Source organism: Pyrus communis, chromosome 4 (assembly GCF_041283825.1).
Source record: "Pyrus communis isolate YQ-2024b chromosome 4, ASM4128382v1, whole genome shotgun sequence".
NCBI classification, from domain to species: Eukaryota; Viridiplantae; Streptophyta; class Magnoliopsida; order Rosales; family Rosaceae; genus Pyrus; species Pyrus communis.
In genome coordinates this window covers 2,205,193-2,227,896 of record NC_142568.1, presented here as the reverse complement: position 1 = coordinate 2,227,896, position 22,704 = coordinate 2,205,193, and the positions used below count along the sequence as shown (strand labels likewise).

The following is a 22,704-nucleotide window of genomic DNA, read 5'->3' as shown; positions in this document are numbered from 1 at the left end:
TCAATATATTATAAATCACTTCGTAAATACTATCTCTGGAAAAAAAAAAAATTTCAACATGAGCTATGAAATCTGTTGCCGGCTACTGGCCCATTTTCGTTATTATTGAATTTGTTGAGATACTAAAGTCGTATGCATCGCTCCAGAGAAAAAAACAAAAGCCATGTGTTGCGTCCTGGCATCTCGTCACTGATGTTGGTGATTGTTTATTGCAAGTTTAAGCATGAAGCTACTACATAATTTCTCAATAAATTGAATAATATTATGTCCATCAATGTTTCATCAACCCTAGCGGGCAGCCCTTGGCCTTACCTGTTGTCTTGGCTTTGAACGCGTTGAATTTTTGTACGCGGAAGATAAAGGTGCTTGAGTTGGGGTTTTTTTATTTCTTCTCTTTAACGATTTTCTAAGAAAGCCTGAGCGTCATAAAATTTTCAATAACCTAAATATCCCTTTTTCTTTCTTTCATATATTATCAATCGCTTGCTTCTTTCTCTTCTTTTTTACTCACAATTTACAACTCTATTGTTAGTACCTTGAGAGAAACACAAAAACAGATGGAGTGTATCATGACGATCTTGCAGATTTGCTGCAGATGGTTAACATTTTCTTCTCCGTCATCTGCTGCTGCTGGAGATGATGATGATGATGGTATTGTAGCTAATATCCCCCCTCGTCGGGAAAAGTATGATGTGTTTATCAGTTTCAGAGGTGAGGACACCCGCCGTGGTATTACCAGCCATCTTCATGCTGCCTTACTTCAGAAGAAAATTGAAACCTACATAGATTACAGACTTCAGAAAGGAGAAGAAATCGGACCTGCCCTTCTAGAGGCAATCGAGAAATCCACGCATTCGGTGATCATTTTCTCACAAAACTATGCTTGTTCCACATGGTGTTTGGATGAGCTTGTGCATATACTCGAATGCAAGGAAAGATATGGCCAGAAGGTTATACCCGTATTCTATGACATCAATCCATCTGATGTACGAAAACAACATGGAAGTTATGCGGATGCATTTGCTCAACTTGAAAAACGTTTCAAGGACAGTATTGATAAGGTGCACAAGTGGAGGGATGCTTTGAAGGCTGCAGCCGATCTGTCTGGGTTTGATTATTCAAACAATCACGGGTAAGTAACTCATTATTTAACTTGTATAAAATTATAAATCTTCTTTAAACTTGTGAGAATTTGATTAGATTTGGTAAAGCATTACTCTATTTTAAACTTGGGGAGGGGTGGGGCACTGTAGCTTTGCTGCAATGCAATTGCGGGGAGATTTTGGTTTTAACAAGACTTCATGCCCGTCCGTTGCTACAGGTCGAAAAATTTGTCATGTAATTAAATCAAATCATAAAGAAGAGTGGAATTTTTCTTGTAATTTAGAAAACAACATCACATCAAAGTAACATGTAAAGAATGGAATAAAATAGAACATTTTAATAGACGGTGCAATCACAAAATATAATGTCTTTGCATAAAAAACAGATGTAGAATGCAGTTCAATTAGCTTTTCAAACTTATCACAACAACTCTATTTACACATATTTACAGCAACTCTATCTGCACATATATGTACAATCATATTTACTATTATTTTTACACAAATACTAATCAGCTTTTTCAAACTTCCTTGGTCAACACAGAGAGTTTGTTTTGCCCTCATATGCATGCTTCTATGTTACAAATTAAAAAATAGAAGTTGTTAATGTAAATCTAAGACATTTTAGTGAAGATGACGGAATAAAAGTGTAATTATTGAAGAGAGACTCTTAATTGCTAAAAATAATTGAATACTCTAGTGCATTTAATATTTAATAGGGAAATGTTATTAACACTCTAAAAATCTCATTCTACATTCTTCAAAATTGTATTTAACAAGACTTCATGCCCGTCCGTTGCTACGGGTCGAAAAATTTGTCATGTAATTAAATCAAATCATAAAGAAGAGTGGAATTTTTCTTGTAATTTAGAGAACAACATCACATCAAAGTAACATGTAATCTTATACAAATGAATAGTGTTGCAACCTATAACCCATTCAAACATTCAACCCGCACCGACTGCAACCCGCACCTCTACCTATTCTAAAATGATAATTGCCTACCCACCTTTTACCTCAGACCGTTGGATCTAAAATCTGGATGGGCCTTACGGTCATTTGCACATCGAATCAGGCCTTCCTCGTTAGCCACCCATAACAAAGCCCACTTTAGGCCCAAACACGCCAATCATACCCCCGCGTATAGGAATTTTTTTTTCAAGGGATAGAAATTCTGTAAATAAATTGAAATTGCCCTATAGCTTAGCTACAAGGTCACCCCTCCCAACTTTAGGCTAGGGTAATTACGAAATTGTCATTTTTTTGTGGGTTTGGGGAGGGGTGGCCTTGTTCCTTGGCCAAGCATGTAATTAGTTGTAGTTCATTTAAACGTATCTGATTTCTCTTTAGGCTTAACGATTTCATTAGTGGGACAAGTTAATTTTCTTCAAAAAGATAGTGGGTTGAATGCTATAATATGCAAGCTTACTTAGTTGTATTGTTGTTTACCTAAAAACAAATGTATTTCTATTTTAATATTGCTTTAATTTTATTTTGAGGAGAGAATACACAAGATTTCTTTTCTTGCACAAATATACGGTGTTAAAACTTTTAGTATATTTCTTTATTTACGTGACAACTTTTGCAACTAGCCTTTAAGGCTAACTATTGTCTTTTTTCTACATAATCATACATGTATATATGCCAGGACGGAGGCAGATCTAATTAAGAATGTTGTCGATCAAATTTGGACAAACTTGAATTGTGAATCATCATGTGATTTAGATGGCCTGGTTGGAATTGAAAGCCGCATTCAGCAAATTGAATTGCGACTGGGCATTGACTCAAAGGACGCTTGCATCACTATAGGTATTTGGGGCATGGGTGGTATTGGCAAGACCACCCTTGCTGAAACTGTATTTCACAAACTCTCTTCTAAATTCGAAGCTTCTTGTTTTCTTAAAAATGTCAGGGAGAAATCAGAACAACCAGATGGACTAGATTGCTTGCAAAAGAAACTTCTAAGTGACATTTTCAAGGGAGAAAGTCTATCCATAGAATCAATTATTGTTCGAAGGAGGCTTAGCCGCACAAAGGTCCTCATTGTTATTGATGATATGAGTAGTCCAATGCAAATGCAACGTTTAGCTGGTGATCTTCAGCGGTATGGCACTGGAAGTAGAATCATTATCACAAGTAGAGATAAGGACACACTTAGACAAATTGTTGAAGAGGAGAATATCTACGAAGTTGAGGTATTAAAATCGGATGACGCTCTTCAGCTCTTCTATTTGCATGCTTTCAAGAATAACACTACTTGTAAAGCAGATTATGAGGAGTTGTCAAAAAAGATCGTGGATTATGCCAGAGGCGTTCCCTTAGATCTTATAATTCTGGGGTCCTTGTTCTTCAATTGCCAGAGCAAAGAAGACTGGGAAGATGAATTCAACAAATTGAAACGATTTCCTAGACAAGATATCCAGAAAGTGTTGAGAATAAGTTACAATAGATTGGAAGAAAATGAGAAGCAGATATTTCTGGATATAGCATGTTTTCATAAAGGGAAGGAAGTGAATGAGGTAGAACGAATGTTACATGTTCGTGGATTCTTTGCGATATCGGGAATTAGAAATCTCCGTGATAGGTCTCTCATATCAATTTATTCAGACAAATGGGTTAGGAAAGTCATAGAGATGCACGATTCGCTACAAGAAATGGGAAGGACAATTGTTCAGGAACAATGTATTGAAGATCCTAGTAAACGGAGTAGGTTGTTCATGAGTGAGGAAATCTATCGTGTACTGAATAGTAACATGGTAAGAGCCAAATGCATTCAATGCTTTCTTTTCTTTTCTTTTTTTTTTAAAGAAAAAATAAATAGCAAACCTGAGAAGATAACACAACAAAATAAAACTCATTTATAAAAAGAAGTCAGATTCTTAAAATATTAATTTTATTGCAAAAATGCTATTCTTAATATTTATTTATATCATTATTTGTATCATCTCTCTAATAGAGATGAGACCCCCATGCATTGACGGGTCCTACTTCTATTAGAAAGATAGTACAAGTGATGGTACAACTAAGTGATAAGAGTAACTCTACTATTTTTTAATTGTGATAGGAAGTCTATGTAGTCTTTGTTATTTTATTAAAATTATCTTGGATATTTTACTAGAAACTTGTACATCATTACCATCGCAAATACTCTAGATTATTCTATAACTTTGTTGAATTCTTTTTCCAAATAAGCATTACATTTTAACATGTTGAAAATATATACATTTAAACTTTGTTCTTATTGTTAGGAAAGTCCAATTGTTGAAGCCATATTCCTTAAATGGCATAAGAGTGAAGAGCGACGACCATGGAACTTCAAACTGATGTCAAACCTAAGAATGCTATTTGTGCATAATTCTCAAATAATTGACTTCAAACCCACCGCTTCTGTAGACCTTCCCGATTCTCTTCGCTACCTTGACTGGTTAGGATATCCACTGGAATCTTTGCCGTCAAAATTCTCGCTGGAAAATCTAGTTGAGCTTCATATGCCATGGAGCCGAGTTAAGAAGCTCTGGAAAGAAGACCAGGTATATTGTATGCCTATTCTAACTCTTGTATAAAATTTAGTGTAGAAATTATATTAATTCTTGATATTTCTCTCTACTCTTCTTACAGAGACTTGTCAACTTACAAGTGCTCGATCTGCATGGCTCTATAGATCTCACTGAAGTTCCAAATCTCTCTGGGGGTCTAAAAATTGTGGACATAAATCTCTCTGGCTGTGGAAGTTTGGTTGAAATTCCAGAGATGCCAGGAAATATTAAATACTTGGATTTATCTTACACTGGTATAAAGGAGTTGACCCAATCAGTTTGGTCTCACGAAAAAATTTCTTATTTGAATATAAGTCATTGCGGAGACCTTGAGAAACTTCCAAGCAACATGTGTAAGCTGAAAGTCTCTGGTTCTTTTAATCTAGATGGCTGCACATCTCTTGCCGAGTTTTCTGAGCTTCCGAGGGATATAACTAAATTATCATTGATTCATTGCCAGAGACTTGTGAGTCTACCAACCAACATTTGTAAGTTGAAATATCTCAAGGAACTCAATCTCTCCAACTGCTTTAAACTTGAAAACTTTCCAAAGATCTTGGAGCCAATGGAACATTTGGAGTCTTTAAATTTAAGTGGTACAACGGTTCAAGAGCTACACTCATCAATCGAGTTTCTCCATGCTCTCAAAATACTTGATCTACATGGTTGCGAAAGACTTTCAAGTATTCCAACGAGCATTTGTAAGTTGAAATATCTCGAGAAACTCGATCTCTCTTGGTGCCCCAAACTTGAAAACTTCCCAGAGATCTTGGAGCCAATGGAACATTTGAAGTCTTTAAATTTAAGTGGAACAACAGTTCAAGAGCTACACTCATCAATCGAGTTTCTCCATGCTCTCAAAATACTTGATCTACATCGTTGCGAAGGGCTTTCAAGTATTCCAAAGAGCATTTGTAAGTTGAAATATCTCGAGGAACTCGATCTCTCTTGGTGCCCCAAACTTGAAAACTTCCCAGAGATCTTGGAGCCAATGGAACATTTGAAGTCTTTAAATTTAAGTGGAACAACGGTTCAAGAGCTACACTCATCAATCGAGTTTCTCCATGCTCTCAAAATACTTGATCTAAATCGTTGCGAAGGGCTTTCAAGTATTCCAAAGAGCATTTGTAAGTTGAAATATCTCGAGGAACTCGATCTCTCTTGGTGCCCCAAACTTGAAAACTTCCCAGAGATCTTGGAGCCAATGGAACATTTGGAGTCTTTAAATTTAAGTGGAACAACGGTTCAAGAGCTACACTCATCAATCGAGTTTCTCCATGCTCTCAAAATACTTGATCTAAATCGTTGCAAAGGGCTCTCAAGTATTCCAAGGAGCATTTGTAAGTTGAAATATCTCGAGAAACTCGATCTCTCTTGGTGCCCCAAACTTGAAAACTTCCCAGAGATCTTGGAGCCAATGGAACATTTGAAGTCTTTAAATTTAAGTGGAACAACAGTTCAAGAGCTACACTCATCAATCGAGTTTCTCCATGCTCTCAAAATACTTGATCTACATCATTGCAAAGGGCTTTCAAGTATTCCAAAGAGCATTTATAAGTTGAAATATCTCGAGGAACTCGATCTCTCTTGGTGCCCCAAACTTGAAAACTTCCAAGAGATCTTGGAGCCAATGGAACATTTGAAGTCTAACTTTATTTGGAACAGCGGGTCACGCTCCAGCGTTTCTCCCCCGTCGTCCAATATAGTTGATGCTCTTCCAGCGAAGGAAAAAATTGCGGTAAGTAGAACATTGGTTGAACAGCTGTCAAAAATCCCTTTTTAAAACCACTGACAGATGTAAACAAGATCATAAAGTTAAAGGGTAGGGCAACTTATAGCTTCCAAAAGTCATGTTCGTGGTCATACTATATAGGCTCATAACTGTAACCATGGACAGTGTTCATGCCTGCACTATCAGCTTAAAATGTCATGCAATAACGACGTGCTCTCTTTCAAGATAACGTGGCATGATGGATGGGTACTCATTCTATCAATCAAGATTGCACATTCACACATGACTCAATTTAATTGTATTTATGGATGTTTGTATGTCAATTGGCCAGCAAAAAATTACTCCCAATTACAAATAAAATTTTATATCTACAAAGTACCCATGGCATACGTAAGTTTTTACATCTAAATACGAACACATTATGCAAAGGACGAACATCCAGCAGCAAAGCATCTCGCAGAAAAATATGCTTGATCTAGCCTGTTATGTTGAGGAATTCAAGCTAAACTCCAACAACTAAAACATTGTCAATCATCCGCCACCCAGAAGAGGAAAAATAAACAACTTTAACTTCGGGATGGGACCTGTGCAAAGATGCATCAGTTCAGTTAACAGCTAACATGAAGAGAAACAAACTGAAGAAAAGAGCTTCAATAAGCACATATATGGCACCTGTGCCTGTAAAACACAAGCCAAAAGATGAATAAAAAGAAAATAGGACTACCTCTTGGTCGTCCCTATTTCAGAAATAGGTCGCGGGTTTGTGCACCAGTGATCTTCCCATCTGTATGCGTCAACTTTCACAAAAATATCGGTGTACTTCTGAACATCAGTTTGCGTCAAACTAAGCCATGATATATGAGACTGACTAGAAGCACAGTTCCCAGCACTGGATGAAACTCTAGTAGCACTGGTCTGAGACCTGCTGGTTTGCTTTTGCAAATGACTGGGCCTGCTGAGGCTGGCTACCAACCTGGGTACTTGGGCAAGCTGAAGACTGGGTCCCAACAAATACTGGCACAATGGCTGATGAGATAAGTACGTTGCCAGGAGGAAAATTCTGCTTTGGTTAAGATGGGGTTGCAGAAAACACATCATCTCCAAACGATGAGTCGGGTGTTGCTGCAAGATTTATCTTGGGTGCAGGTATTCTAGCTTCAGCCGGGCCATATCATGCTGCCTTCACCATTTCTGGCGTAAGTTTCTCTCTTACTTGTGCCACAGTGACAATTCTAAGGGCATTGTAAAACTCTGCCTGACCAAGGATACTAGTCTGCCCCGGGTCTGCACGTGCCCAGCTGCAGGTTTTCACTACTACACAATTGTAATGTAATAAACAATTCTTGGGTCATATAAGTTTATAACACATTTCTAAAGTCTGCTTACCACCTAAGGTCGAAAGAATACACCAAAAAGTAAATTAATGACCTGATAACACAACTATCTCAAATTCACTAACTGTAGTATTGAGTCCTTCATCCTCTTATTTTCTACCATTTGAACATCAATTCCGTATTATACTACGATCGGGAGGGGCTAATTCAAACCCCTCGGGTAAAATAAGAACAGCCCCGACACAAAATAAAAATCTCAGCTTAGATCAGCGAATTACAACATCCCAAGCTCACATTAACCACTTCAACTACAATTAGACTAAAAATTCAAAATCAATCTGATTTGGAACACATTTCCACCAGCATAAATCCCGATCAACCACTATAATTACACAAATATAATCATACACACTACAATATACATCCACTTATACATATAAATATATATAATATATATACACACAAGCATATACATGTGGAGAGAGAGTAACTGCGCAAGACAGCGACTGCTTCATTGCCACTAATCTGGCCATTGCGTTCCAAACTGGCTCGTCGAAAATACGCATTGAAGAGATCCACTTTTGTCGATTGGTTCTACGCCGACGCAATCGCCACCGTCGGATTGCGATTCGCGGAAAATCAGACCATGGAATCAATCGAGACCTCCACGAGCTCAGGCTGCCGTACACGTGAGTAGCGCCTGGAAGAATCAGAAAACCACGAATTCGAAGGACAAAAGTTTCGATGCCTTAGAAAACGACGACGTACAACAGGGATTTGGTAGCCCTAAACCCTAAACTTTCAATATGTTAAATGTCTTATGCTTCTAAAACCAAAACCAGTATGCAATCTGACATGCGTATGAGGAAATTAGCATCATTGAGTGCTTGTTCCTAGGACACAACTGGGGGTGTTTATTCCTACCAATAATGTGACCGTATGCCAGATTTTAGGCTAGGCTTATTCCAGTTCCTCCTACAGATGTCAGATTGCATGCTGAGTTCAATCTGAGAAACATAAGATGCCTTCAAGTCACCAACCAACTGTTTGAAAGTTTTAGATTGCCGTTACAAAGTAAAGAGAGCAGTCCATATGAAAAAACCTTTGAGTAGTTTCCTTGCTTGCACATGCCAACAAGCCTTTGAGTAGCCCTTATGAAAAAACGCCAACATAGATGGGAGGAAGAAGAAAAGGCATGCGCAAGCAAGTGAACAATGAGCATACTGATAAGCCCACGACCGCTCCTGAGGGTAGCCGGAGTAGGCGGGGCAGTCTAGGACCCCACTTCGGAGGGGTTCCCTAATTATACATACATACATATATATATATATATATATGGGGATAATGTTAGGGATATCAAAATTTTAAAGGAGTTTTAATGAAACACTCCCGGTATTGTTCACTTTAACGAAAAATGACAATTTTACTCTAAAAAGTCACTCCCGGCACTATTCACTTACAACACCTTTTTATCCTTTTAATTAAAACTCAAAGTTTTAAAGCCCTTTTCATTAGTTGTCCAAAATTTTAAACCAAATTTGAAAATCAAATGATATGTCACTAATATGAAATACGCACGTTAATCAACACTTACGTGATAATCCAATCATCAACAACCACATATTTGGTTTGCAAATTGGTTTAATATTTTGGTTTCCCTATCATTACCTTATATATAAACTAATATTACAAACTTTGTCCATTCAAATAAGAAGTTTACCGACTTTGAGCCATTGATTATTTGCTTATAGAATTTTGTTAACCATACCAGTTACCATTGCCTCTGCAAAAAGAAGTTTTTCAAAATTAACGTTGATCAAATCTTTTCTTCGATCAACTATGTCACAAGAACTATTGAATGAGTTAGCTATTTTATGAATTACAAAAAGAATTGGTTGATTAGATTGTGTAAACTTAATTAGTACATTTGCGTCATAAAAAGCGAGACGTGTAATATTTAAGTAATGTTTGTATATCTTTCTTCAATTTATCATTGGTCTTACTCTAAAAACTAATTGTATAAACTACCATGTGAAGTTGCATTCCATAACATATATTTAGAGTTGCTGGTGACCCAACAAACCCAACAATGCTCGGGTATTCCATAACTTTTATACACGTTAATTTAGTTTCATATCTAATGTTTAAGAATCATTTTGATACCCATAAACACAATGTATGAGTTATCAAAGCTTCTTCAAATCACAAAGAAAGAACTATGCACAAGTGGGAGAGTACAAGTGCACCTTAAATGCTTCCTTGATAGCCATATCGACTAAATATTCCTCGGTCAAGATTTTAAGCTCATCCACCCTGCACCACAAACAAATGTAGACAACCATTAACAAACCTACTCCACTTTTGTTCATGGCCAGCGATTCTTCAAAAATGATGCCCACGCATCCTATTCCGAACCGCAGTGCCAAGGCAACTCCTGTATCATGAGTTTGTCTCATCAACCTAGCGTTGTAACAAAGCATCCTTTTTAAATGTGTACAATTACATGCTGAAGAAGTACTTATGAAATCATGGGAAAGGCACTTTTCAACAACCATGCTGGAAATAAAATGTTATCTAATTGGCAGCAACCCAGGATTGGTTAATTGCCACCACCCAGTTCCAGCTGCTGCAAATACTGCAATAGCTTTTAGCAAATCAGGCTTTGGCCGGTAACTGGCCTCAAATTCTTGCGAGCTCGTTTCATCAACCGAACATAAAGGATCACATGATCAAGAACTTAGAGTTCAACTCCTAATAATATGCTAAAAGGTGATTCAAAACTTTCAAGTTTCGACGATTCAGTTTTCAAACAGCATCTAATAGGCAGGCAATCCATGAGAAACCCATGTCTTAACCTATTAGGCAATTCCATTCCCATGAACTAATTACTAAAATTATGTGCATGTGCAACTGATACATTTCAAATACTCATATCAACGACTTGATCAAACGGGCTTTCAAAGTGCTAATTTTCACAAGTTTATCCGACTATATTAAACTTTTCAGGAATTACACAATTCAAATTTAGACAAAGTTTGCCAAAATTAACCAAAAAATATGGCAAAAATAGCAAAACTAACAACTGGGCACGGTTAAAAACGAGAGCTCCTGCTCCTCTTCCTTATCGCCACCAATATTGTTGGCACCGCCGCTGCCATTCTCCGCCAACATCTATCTGCTGCTAGCGTAAAACTTTAAGCTTTAATCGCTAGCGGAGTGCAGAAAAATCAATTCAAAAAGAAAATCCTAGAAATCACTTATGTTGTTATGGAATAAGAAAAGAGAGAAGATGATTCTAGTGCCTTACGAAATTTTCGATTGCGCTTCAGGATCTCCGATTGTGGTCCATAATTTCCTATGATTCTCCCAAAATCTCTGATTGGATGGATTAGGGCTCTCATTTTTCAGTCGAATATGAAAGATGAGAAGGTGGAGGGAGAGAAGAATGAAAGGCGCGCCCGTTCTTTTTCGTCTGAAAAATAAAGCGCCTAATTGAAAACTTAAAACAACATTTAGGCGCTATGTTATTATCAGCGACACCATTTGCGACGCATTTAAAAATCCTTGGATCCCTTACATCAGGACCCTGGATAATTCTGGATACACCAATGGATGGTGCCATGGTGGTGTTCAAAGAAAATGAAAATTGACTAAAGTACAAAAAACTACCTTGATGTCACGATATTTTCATACCTCATTTTTTAAAATTGATAATGTCATATCTCATCTTACGAATTTGTGTCAATATCAGTTTTTCTGTTACTTTTTCTGTTAAATGCTAACGTGGCTAGAAACGGGACCCATTTTTATTAAAAAAATAATTAAATATTAAAAAATTAAAAAAATAAACAATAAACAATAAACAAAAAAAAAACCAATCAACTCGTGTGCCCCCTCCCCAAAAACCCAGATCCCCTTCTCTGAGTTCTCCCCCACCCAAGCCTCTATCTCATCTTTCACATTTCTCTCTTCTCTCTCCCTGCAACCTGCATCCCTAAATTTTAAACGATCGCCGATTAACCCCAAACCTTTCCCCGCCACTCCCGCTAGCGTCAGAGCTCTCCTTTTGGCACCACAGGTGCTTCTGGTTCCCCCACTTCAAATACCAAGTCAAGTTGAAATTGTGCAGAGGCTTCGCCCTCTCAGAACCCATCGCGATGGACTTCACCTCCACTCTCTTTTCCTCATCCGACCCCCCTATATACACCATTTATCGAAAACTCATACCAAAGAGAGCCACTCTCAGATCACAACTCTCTCCCTCTCTCTATTTCTCGCACCTCCTCTGATTTTCTCGGAAAATCTCGGAATTTTCTGGGGAAAACGAAGAGTTTTTCTATTGGGATTGTTGTTGTTGTTATTATTGTTTTGTTTTTCTCTCGCAAATCGCCGGAGGGAAAACTCCGGGGGCGAGGAGGAGAAGGGAATGTTGTTGTGGAGGTTGTGGCTAGAGTTAGGGTTTGGGGGCGATTGGGAGTCGTGGCTGTCATTGCTAGAGTCAACGACAGAGGTAGGGTTGTCATCAGTGGGATTGGAGAGAAAGGTTGGGAGGGGACGGGTGGGAAAGATTTCTGGGTTTTGGCATTTTAGGGATGCAGGTTGCAGGGAGAGAGAAGAGAGAGAGGCGAGAGAGAGAGGAGAGAGAGAGAGGGTTGGGTGGGAGAGAACTCAGATAAGAGGATCTGTTGGGGAGGGGGGACACGGGTTGATGGGTTTTTTTTGTTTTGTTTTTAATATTTAATTAATTTTTTAATAAAAAATGGGTCCCGTATTTGGCCACGTCAGCATTTAACAGAAAAATTGACGGAGGTCTAACATTGGCACAAATTCATAAAATGAGGTATGACATTGTCAATTTTAAAAGATGAGGTATGAAAGTGTCGTGACACCAATAGTTGAGGTAGTTTTTTTGTACTTTACCCATGAAAATTTGATGCCCAACAACCAACTATTTATTTTCCTTTTAAAAGAAAAACCAACTATTTCTCAAAGAAAAAAAAAATATATATGTCTCACTTTGTAAACAGTCATTTTTATTTACCTACTCACAGTTAAACATATCTTTGCCATTTAGTATTACAGTTTAATGATATTTTTCTTATTAATAGTTAAATGATCTTAACTTTCGCTTTCATGAATAACAAGTTTGAAACAAATTATCTCAAAAAAAAAAAAAAAAAAAAAAAGAAAAGGAAGAAATGTGTCTAAATCTAGAATAAAGAGTGACTTCTGCTATAAGCCAAGCTTTTTCTTCTTCTTTTGTCGAAAAATAAGAAATTTTATTGAATGAAAAATGTCTAATACAATTACATTAAACAAGCCCAATAAGGTGGGGATAACTAAAGCCCATTCAACAAAAAGGTAGAAAAAAAAAGGGGGTTTTTTGAAATAGGTCCAAAGTAACTAAAAATTGGACCTATTTCAAAAGTCAAAAGTTACTAAAAATTGGACCTATTTCAAAAGGTAGTCTATAAAATTGGATCTATTTCAAATTTTCCCAAAAAAAAATTCCTAATCTTCAACTCGCAAAAGCCGACCATTGGCGTCACCATCACCTTGTTCACAACCACAAAGGTAGCCACCCGAATAAAATCAACTATGCATTAAATTCGATGAAAGGTATAACAGCGCAAAACAATTGAACATGCAACAAAACCGTCACACCAAAGAAAAGCCAACAGATGTCGACCGCCAACACAAGCCCATGCAAGGAGAACAAAAAAACCAAAACAAATGGGAAGCAGATGGGGCTAAGGCGGCACCTAAGACCTTGTTTGGTACTGAGGTGATTCTGAAAAAAGCTGGTATCAAAAAAAGCTGAGAGCTATTTTTGTGTTTAGTAAACATTCAGCTTCAGCTTTTTTTTCACAGTTTTGGGTGAAAAAAAGCCAAAAACAAGAAGCTGCAAAACTAGCTTTGAAAAATCGGTTTTTTTTCACATTTGTTTTACATAAAAGTTTACCAAACGCTATAATACTGTTTTTTTTTTCAAAAGCACTTTTACAAAAAAGTTTACCAAACACTCTGCCGCTTTATTTCACAGCCGCTTATTCTCACAACACAGCAGAATCAGCTTTTTTTCAAAGCACAGCAATACCAAACCAGCCCTAAACACCATCGCTTTGGGAAAAGTTGCAACAAGCTCAGCCCTTGATTTCATAGATGGATATTAAATCCCTAGCATATTATCTTTCACTCTAATTTCATGAGTGCATCTGGAATCCTACTAATACTCTATATATAGATGCCACTGAGTGCGTATGGATCCTTACATTTTGTTAAGTCTGTGTGTGTCTAGATCCCTGCATTCTGCACAATTCCATCGGGTTCATCTGAAACCTTACATTTTGTTAGGTTCCGAGTGTGTTTAGATGCATTCTGCGATTCCATTGGATGCGTCTAGAACGTTCATCTTATGGATTCTATAGAGTGAGTCTGGAATCCTACTTCTTATCTTGTATGTCAATTCTATCTGATTCCATAAGTGCGTCTGGAAGGCGAAACATTATGATTTATGTTAGTTCTTGTGTATTTGATCTATTTGATTTCATGAGATCTCGAATGTAGAATGTTTGTGAGTGTGTTGCTCCTATTATTTTAATGTATGTATGAAAGGAAAGCTGGTTGATCGTCTGTAAGGATTCTTCAATTAATTTTGTGAGTTAAGATATTTTATATATGCAAGGGATTGTCCATGTTTTATAAATGAGATCAATTGACTTTTCAATCACATGCGTTTACTGTCATTCACATCATCTTTATAGCTTATTTGGGTTTTTGCTTTTTGCGATGTACTATTACCACTGTGTAGAGAGCCATTTTGAAGGTTCATAAATGTTGATATGTACGAGGTGTCTTGAGTAGCAATGCTAGGAAATGAATTAGGATTTTCTCTCATCCTCTTCCCAACCCCTTTCATCCCCTCCTCTCACATTATCTATTTTGTCTTTCTCATTCTATAAAAAATTAATATAAGATGTGGATGTGGTTTAACCGTGACCATTCAAATAGGAGAGGAGAGAAGGGGAGAGAAGGGGAGAGAAAAAAAGAGGAGATAGAATCCTACTCCCTGAGAAATTGAGCGCTTGGAATGGTTAGGTTAACCTTTTACCTTACTGTCATATTTTGCAGACTTTTTGCATTGTATGTAAGTGGGATAGACCTTACCAATATGTAAATTATGTTTTAAGTGTTTTGGTTGTATAAGTTATACAGTTACGTCTTAAAATTATGTGTCAATCCTAGACCTATCTTGAAATCGGGACATGACATTGTATCAAAAAGAACGTTAGACCATATTCAAAGGAGATGTCAAATAGGATAAAAAGACATTCAAGTGTTCTCCAATGGATATGTCATATATGATGTGGCATATGAGTCATTTGACTCCTTACTTTCTAGCTGCCTTTTTTTACATCAAACAAAGAAAGAGTCAAATAATTTAATTTAATTTTTTAATGCAGAGTCATGTTAACAACCAATAGAATAAAAACTAAAACTAATTTTGATTATTTTTTTAATAGTTAATATAACACTAGGCCCAATAAAATAATAAAATAAATATTTGACACATGCATTCGAAAAAAAAGAGGATTTAGTACTTGTATTCAATTTGCCACATTAGTTATCAAATAAAATTTTGACATATTATATTTGACATCTCCTTTGAAGATACTCTTAGGAAGGTGTAGTCAAATTTGGATTTGATAGGACTTGATAGTATTTTAATAAGACTTTAAAATCCGGGTTTAGTCAATCAGATTTTAAAAGATTTTGAAATCCGTGTATAGTCAAATTAAGATTTTAAATGATTTTAAAGAATACATCAAAATTCATAGGTAGTCGATTATGATTTTAAAAAGTCCACAAGAGTCCAGGTGCAATGAAAAATTATATCAAAGATTTGCAAGGATTTTAGTGAATGATGGATTTTGATGGATTTGAGAGTGGGTGGTATAGATACCAAACACCTTAAATAATCCAAGCTCCACCCATAAGATTTCATTTCTCCTCTATTAAGGCCATCTCCAAGCAAATGGTCCAGAGGACCGAAAATAGCCCGAAAATCTCCTCCAACCGAGGGCTAGGCCGGAGGGCTCGTGGGCCCCATAGAATCTAAAAGGGCCCAAGGGCTGACCCAATCCAGCTAGCTAGCTTGCTCGGGGCTAGCCAGAAATTTAAGAATTGTTGTTGGATATAACCGACAACATTGTTATTATTCTTGTCGGTTATATCCGATAGTATCCGACAACATTGTTATTAATCTTGTCGGTTATATCCGATAGGAATTCTTAAACAAATTTTTTAATCCAACGGCTAGCTGACGTCAACTAACTGTTATTTTTGAATTTTTTTTTTACAGTTTTTTTTTTATTTACAAATTTTTTTTCCTATAACTTCTATTTTTAAATTCTTTTTTTTTATAACCTCTATTTTACAAAATTTGTTTCATATTTTTTTTAAATTCCATTTTTTTCCTATAACTTCTATTTTACAAAATTTGTTTCATATTTTTTTTAAATTCCATTTTTTTCCTATAACTTCTATTTTACAAAATTTGTTTCATATTTTTTTTAAATTCTATTTTTTTTTCCTACAACTTCTTAAGCCATTGTACAACATTAAATTAAATTAAGTAACATGAAACAACATTAAACAATATGAAAAAACATTAAATAACATTAACCAACATAAAAAAAAACATTTAACAACATGAAACTTAAACAACATTTTTTAAAACATTTAACAACATAAAACTTAAACGCCTACTCCATGCTTCTTCTGGCCCAAAGATGTGCAACAAGATCCTGTCGTAAGTACTTGTTTGTGGCACGGGAACGTATCATTCCATAGCCCCTCATGTACTTATTTACAGAGATACTACCAGTTCTTGGATTGAAAGGCAAATTAGGCCCATCATATATTTATAGAGATACTACCAGCCCACTCGCCTCCTCACTTTGCATCCCTGTCAGTGTCACGGTCGAGGGAAGGAGTAAATCAAGATCTAATGGTTAAAACATTCGGAGTAACATCTAAGAATTTTTGTTCCATCGACAGTCTTAACTAGATATTGGAGCTGTCACATCCCGACCCGAGGTCCACCACATCCTAGGCCCAACCCGGAATGTCCACTAGGATCCCGAATCGAGCTGTGCTGGCGGACATGCCTTGATTTCGGTCGAGGTGTGTCAGGAGCAGTGGGGTTCCTCTGTATTTTTACTACAAGAGAACCTTGGCTTCTAGTTCCATTGTGACAATGCAGAGATGACTCACACGAGTCTTACTCTTACAGATAGATTTGCAGTTTCATCAATTTCATAACCTTACCCTTTTTACATTTCATTGGCACCACAGATGAATTAGAGCATGACACCGGATAACGGAGATCAAAGAGAACCCACAAGTGAATACTCGAAGATAAACAACTCGCCACTCTAAGGAATCCACCAAAGAGATAAGAGTTTATGGATAGGAAGAAAAACACTCTTCACTAAACCAAGTTTAAAAGTAATTCTTAATTTCTGAATAATTGTATTTCCATACATAAGTAGTGGTTTTAAATAGTTAGGCATGGAACAACCTTCTACCTTCCATGAAGAGGTTACTAAGCATAAACTTAATGTAAGACGAATCATGAACTTAAATGAAAATATGAACCATTTTAAAATTAAATATGATGAATGCACCATGATAATTAGACGAGTCCAAATTTGGTGTCAGAGCATCTTGAAGAGATGCTGCAAAATAACCAAAATTCTATTTTTTGGAAAAACGATATAGTATCTACACTAAGAAGGGTGGAGGAGTAATGTGGTTTAAATTAAAGAGTCAAATTAAAAATAAAAATAAATAAATAAAAAATAAAAAAAAACACATAACTTCATAAAAGAATCTCTCTTATGGCAAACTGAACAGTCACTTTTTAAATTTATAGAGTAACTGTTCATCAGCTAAATATTAAAAAAATAATAAGACTCTAGCCTTGAGTTAGGAGAAAAAAAGAGAAAGAAGATTGTTTTAGAAAATAAGTGGGTTGAGTTTGAATTGTTAATAGTAAAATATTCAAAGTTCGTTAAAATATAGAGTGTTGCTATAAATGAAAAGTTGAGTTGAGTAGCTAAATTAATTTTTTAACATTGTTCATTATCTTGTTTAACGAAAATTTGGAGCTTCTCTTGGATATGCTCTTAAACAATGCAATCCAAGAATTATACTGTAGAACTCTAATCATTCATGATTAGTTATTACAAATGATAAAAAAAAAGAGTATAAGATTAAGAGCATGTAGCATTGAGATTAAGAGCTCGCTTGAAAGCGCTTTTAAAATAACTTAAAACATTTAAAAAAAAAACGCTTAAAAGTACAAAAAATGTTTCATATGTATAGTACAAAAAATAAAAAATAAAAATAAAAACAGTTAACAAACAAATTTTACAATATCACATATTGTATTTCGGGCTTATCTTCAATAATTCAAGACTACTGAGTAGTTCAGAAAATGAACGACAAAGATGAAAAATTGTTGTATTTCACGATTATTTTCCAGACCACTAAGCGGTCCGGAACCCTTGAACAAAATTGTTGTATTTCACTCTGCTATAGGAGAGAAAAAGGCACAAGGAACAGTGAAAAGAAAAGAAAAGATTAGGAAAAAGCAAAAAATGGGTTTATCAGGAAATGGTTTAACAAACAAGGGTTTCACATCACTGTACAAATTCTAAATTCTAATCAATCATTGGCTTATTCCAACTTTAAACTTGGTTTATCAAACTAACCTACACACAAAAAAAAAAAAAGTTAAAACAAAGAGTTCAGAAAAAGTAAACCGCAACTTCAGTGCACCCTTTCTGCTTTTAACTTCTGAGAAAATCACATTGCCAACACTGATGGACAGCCCTTCGCCAAAAGGATCAAAAATAGGAATCCAGATATCCGTACGTATGCCTTCTGTTATACTGTAGCAAGCTGGCGTATGTTCGGTCCCAGATTCCTATATACAGAGACTCGTCATCGGGACTCATTGATACACCGGATATCTCCCCAAAGAAATCAATCTCTTGCCGCACTTCATAATCTGCCTTTGTGCTATATATATACACAAAATCTGCAGGTTCCGCCACCACCATGAACTGACCATCTGATGAAAAGCGAATTGACCTAGCAGCACCCAAGTTATTCTTCAGAACGGCAACTGGCAATGAAAGATTTCTTATGTCCCAGACGCGGGAAGTCTTGTCCTGGTTTCCGGTGGCAAATATGCGACCATCAGGATGCCATGCTGACGCAAAAGAGTAATCCAGATGACATCTCAACAATTTCCAAATATATCAGAAATAATACTCTTCAATGCACAACTTAGCCTTCTAATATTAATATCTAGGGAGGTTGGAGTCAATGAAACTCACAGAAAGTGAAAGTGTAAAGACAAATATGTAGATTCTTAGTATAGAAATAGAAAAAGGCGGGTAAGTTTATCTGACCGAAACCATCAATATGAATTAAGTTCTTAGGAAACGAAAGTGATTCAAAAGCTGAAACTTCTCCATGTCATATTCTCTTATGCCGCAGTCATTATTGGATGCCAAGAAATGCATTCCACCCCTGAAAAAGCGTTTCTATATCAAGTTGTGTTTTATTAAAAGAAAAAATTCAGACGAACAGATTTTCAGAACTAGCTAAAATACCCCAATCTATCGTATATTTGTGATGGCTTACTCCTTGTTTATCAAGAGACTGCAGATAAAGACAGAAAAATATGATTTAATACTTAACTGAACATTAACCAGAAAAATAATCCTTCAACAGACTAAAGCGCTAGTTTGCATCTGATAATGACAAATATAGAATTACAAGAAACAAATTACATCCAACAAGAAATGAGCGCCTAAAATGCCATCAGTAGCTACCACATCGGTTGAATTTAATCATTTCATTAACAAACCATTGCGGAAACCAAAGATATGAATGCACGGACTAGGTCAAACCATTCTTACTAGTAGTACAACAAAAGAGCAACAAAACCACTTTCCTTATCCAAAAACTGAGCTCAGTGCGGATCCTAGTACACCGGATTAGTTATGCACTTTCCTAATCTAATTCCTCACCAGCATTTGTTCCAGGTTCAAGTCCAGAAGGTGGCTCTTAAGTTGCCTATCCAAGAACAGCTTCCATTACCCTCAACCTCAAGACTATTCCAAAAAGTTTTCACATACTTCAACAAACACTTACTGGCACACTGTCACTAATATCCAATATTAGTCGGTTCTTACATTTCATTTAACTTAAATTCAGTCAAACATTTTACAAGATATTTAGAAAATTCCCTGTCCATACTAGAATCACAGCTTCTACATGCAACAATCTTGTGTACAAAATGGTACTCACACTCAATACAACGTGTAAAAAATAAATATTAACCACCCCTTTCACAAAAGTTAATAATATTATTACAAAATTCATTTTTGTTTTCCTAGGTAGAAAGTATTAATTTCAAGACAGAAATTACAAGCACCACACAACATAGCCCATAATATAAAAACCAAGCTATTCATGTCTGACTCCCCTGAAAGCCGCTATTGCCAGTTGTTCTGATTGGTAAAGGACAAACGAAACTGGAGTTAAAACTCTGGTAGCGAGGTCATATCTCTACCCCAAAAAGAAGTAATTTTCCAAGATCAAATACGGTAACCAAATTTCCAGCCAGCTAATGGCATTAGCTCTTTTCTTGACAAGTCAATGGCAAAGCAAAATCATCAGAATGGCAGGATCCCAGACAAGTCTAATTGTCAGATTTACCAAACAATACGTCTAATGTGGAAATACTTAACTCTCATCAAACAGCCATGCACTGTCAACACGCTATTGAGATGTAAACATTAGAAACTCACTTTACAAGTAAGCGCTCCTTAAAAGCCACCAGCAACAAGAAAATTGTCCTTGATTGCCAGTGTGCTTATCTGAGTCTGCATAAAACCCTCCAATAAACTTCCTGCATGTTTCTGCAAGACCATAGAACTTGGCAAACTTAAACTATGGACATAAGTAGAGGACAAATAGCAATTACAAGGAACACTTCAACGTATGTATAATTGGGAGGGGGAAGGAGAGAGCATAAACCAACAAAAACTGAAAAAAAAATGAAAAACAATCCATTTGATTACTTTATTTTCTTTCAAAGAAACTAGATCATACAAATTATGTACAGGAGGTTGTACTACCTCTGTTGGGGCAACATGTCCTGCAAAATTGAGAACCTCAGACAAATTCCCAGATAGAGAAGACCAATGCATGACTGAAAAGTTGGACATGAGGTAGACATCATGCTTTGAAGTGGCCCAAACCAAATTTCTCAGCTGCATGTAAAAATCAATAAAGAATGTCAAGTAGGATATAAAGGTAAACTTCATGAACATTATCGTGCAAAAGTTTTATGAACATTAGCTTGCGAAAACAGCTAAAAGGAGTGGATAACTTTATCTTGTTAGAATAAAAAAAGTATCATTTAACTAAAGCAAAATTATCTAAGACAATAAGTTCATACACACAAAACCCATGAGAGAGAGAGAGAGAGAGAGAGAGAGAGAGAGAGCAGGATTAGTGGTGAAGTATACCTTCAAAAAATGTAAAACTAATAAACAGTTATGGCATTGCAAGTCCACAAACCTGGAAATAAAGGATTGTAGGTTTAACCAGTCTTGTATTATGGAAGAAGTCATAGTAGTTTCCACCCTTCTGCATTTGTTTGCACTCCTGGTCAAAGTTAACACATATTATCAGTGACGTCTGCTAACTTCAATAGTGACTTGCTAATTGGGGAAATGAAATGAAATGAAGAAAATGCTCGAGAACAAGAAGAAAACCTTGTCCACAGCTTCCCCAGATAAAGGGATGTTCTCATAATTCCTGTACTGTTCTAGCCTCGTCAATCTGTATTTTTCCCTTCTTATGTTCAATCTGTCCCATGGAATACCTTGAATGTCCTTTCCCTTTCTCGCTTGTGCAGATGACGTATCTGACACTTTGGTAAGCTGCTCAAACTCAAGAACAAGGGATTTCAAGTCCATTTAGTACAACAGGAAAGAACAAAGGATTGAACAATGGGAGCCAAGAGTTGATGGAAACAAACCATGTCATACTCATCAAGACCCATATCTCCACCTTGATTTTCTTCCTCCACATCCTCGACAAAATCAGACATGTCCCCTTCATCCGCCATATAATCAAACTGATAGCCCTGCTGGTAAGACATGCTCTATCTGCATTCAAGTTCACAATTTCAACATCTTCAATACAATTCCAGCACACTTACTAATCACCAAACACACCCAGACATACTTTTCTGGCATCTTTGTCATTATGAGGAAGTTTGACTGGAGCTTCTCGCATCTGTATAATGCCTGCAATTTGAAATTAGACACCCTATGAGATCTTGCGGAGAATTTCCAAACGCAGCTCTGATCACATAATCCTTATTACACTCAATTCATAACTCAAAAGTAATTGCTGTAAGAGTAACTAGGCAAAATAAGTTCAAGCTCCTACAGAAATTTCATCCTGTAAACTGTTTTTCGAACAATACTGTTTTGTTTTCATGCATATCCTAGATACCAACAAAACTGTGAAATGGATATTTTAATAACACTACTACCTTGACATGATTGATTGGAAATCAAATACAACTTCCCGTGAACTCAATTCCACGTCACCAACCTACTCACTCAACGAGCAACAACAGCAGTAAGTTATAGAGCTGCGCAATATCATTCTTGCCATGTTGAAGTAGCAAATAACATAGTGAATTATCTGTACCTAGTACATAAGTATGTGAACAACAATGCATTTAAACAAGTGCAAAGATATGAATAATAAAAACCTGAATTTCTGACCTTCTGATGATTCACCATGAAAATGGCTTTGGAGCTGTAAATAAATTCTAGCAGCAGAGACCTGCTGCATATTCTCATTAAGCAGCATCATCTGAAAGCCTTGGTGCAGAA

General features: G+C 36.3%; 1 protein-coding gene, 1 long non-coding RNA gene and 1 pseudogene across 5 annotated transcripts; 1 reads left to right on the top strand and 2 right to left on the bottom strand.

The window, feature by feature from the left end:
- The first annotated feature begins 421 nt into the window (after positions 1–421).
- On the top strand, positions 422–6,731 carry LOC148697288 (disease resistance protein Roq1-like). Its single transcript, XM_088692251.1, has 5 exons — positions 422–1,132; positions 2,752–3,859; positions 4,352–4,633; positions 4,722–5,882; positions 6,305–6,731. The coding sequence occupies exons 1-5, from the start codon at positions 558–560 to the stop codon at positions 6,347–6,349; spliced, it is 3,171 nt and encodes a 1,056-aa protein (XP_088548377.1). The 5' UTR covers positions 422–557; the 3' UTR covers positions 6,350–6,731.
- A 233-nt stretch (positions 6,732–6,964) lies between these two features.
- Positions 6,965–11,322, bottom strand: LOC148697287 (uncharacterized). 3 transcript variants are annotated; one of them, XR_015961390.1, is made up of 4 exons: positions 11,013–11,322; positions 10,786–10,913; positions 9,952–10,340; positions 6,965–9,004 (listed from the first exon to the last, which is right to left on the bottom strand). It is a non-coding gene; the product is annotated as an uncharacterized LOC148697287 (long non-coding RNA). The 3 variants fall into 3 exon arrangements; XR_015961388.1 differs by lacking the exon at positions 6,965–9,004 and having other exon boundaries at positions 9,721–10,340; positions 11,013–11,310; XR_015961389.1 differs by lacking the exon at positions 6,965–9,004 and having other exon boundaries at positions 9,721–10,018; positions 11,013–11,309.
- Positions 11,323–18,207: 6,885 nt separating this feature from the next.
- LOC137721656 (putative WD repeat-containing protein C2A9.03) lies at positions 18,208–22,701 on the bottom strand (annotated as a pseudogene). Its single transcript, XR_015961375.1, has 10 exons — positions 22,594–22,701; positions 22,356–22,417; positions 22,043–22,104; positions 21,834–21,963; positions 21,568–21,744; positions 21,371–21,457; positions 20,926–21,060; positions 20,596–20,706; positions 19,364–19,441; positions 18,208–19,323 (listed from the first exon to the last, which is right to left on the bottom strand). The product of XR_015961375.1 is annotated as a putative WD repeat-containing protein C2A9.03 (transcript).
- Positions 22,702–22,704: the final 3 nt, after the last annotated feature.

Excerpts from the sequence above, each read along its gene's own strand:
- LOC148697288 (XM_088692251.1), top strand. The coding sequence starts at position 558 with ATGGAGTGTATCATGACGATCTTGCAGATTTGCTGCAGATGGTTAACA. Across the intron at positions 3,860-4,351 it reads GTGTACTGAATAGTAACATG|GAAAGTCCAATTGTTGAAGC; the intron begins GTAAGAGCCAAA and ends TCTTATTGTTAG. Across the intron at positions 5,883-6,304 it reads TAAATTTAAGTGGAACAACG|CGGGTCACGCTCCAGCGTTT; the intron begins GTTCAAGAGCTA and ends TATTTGGAACAG.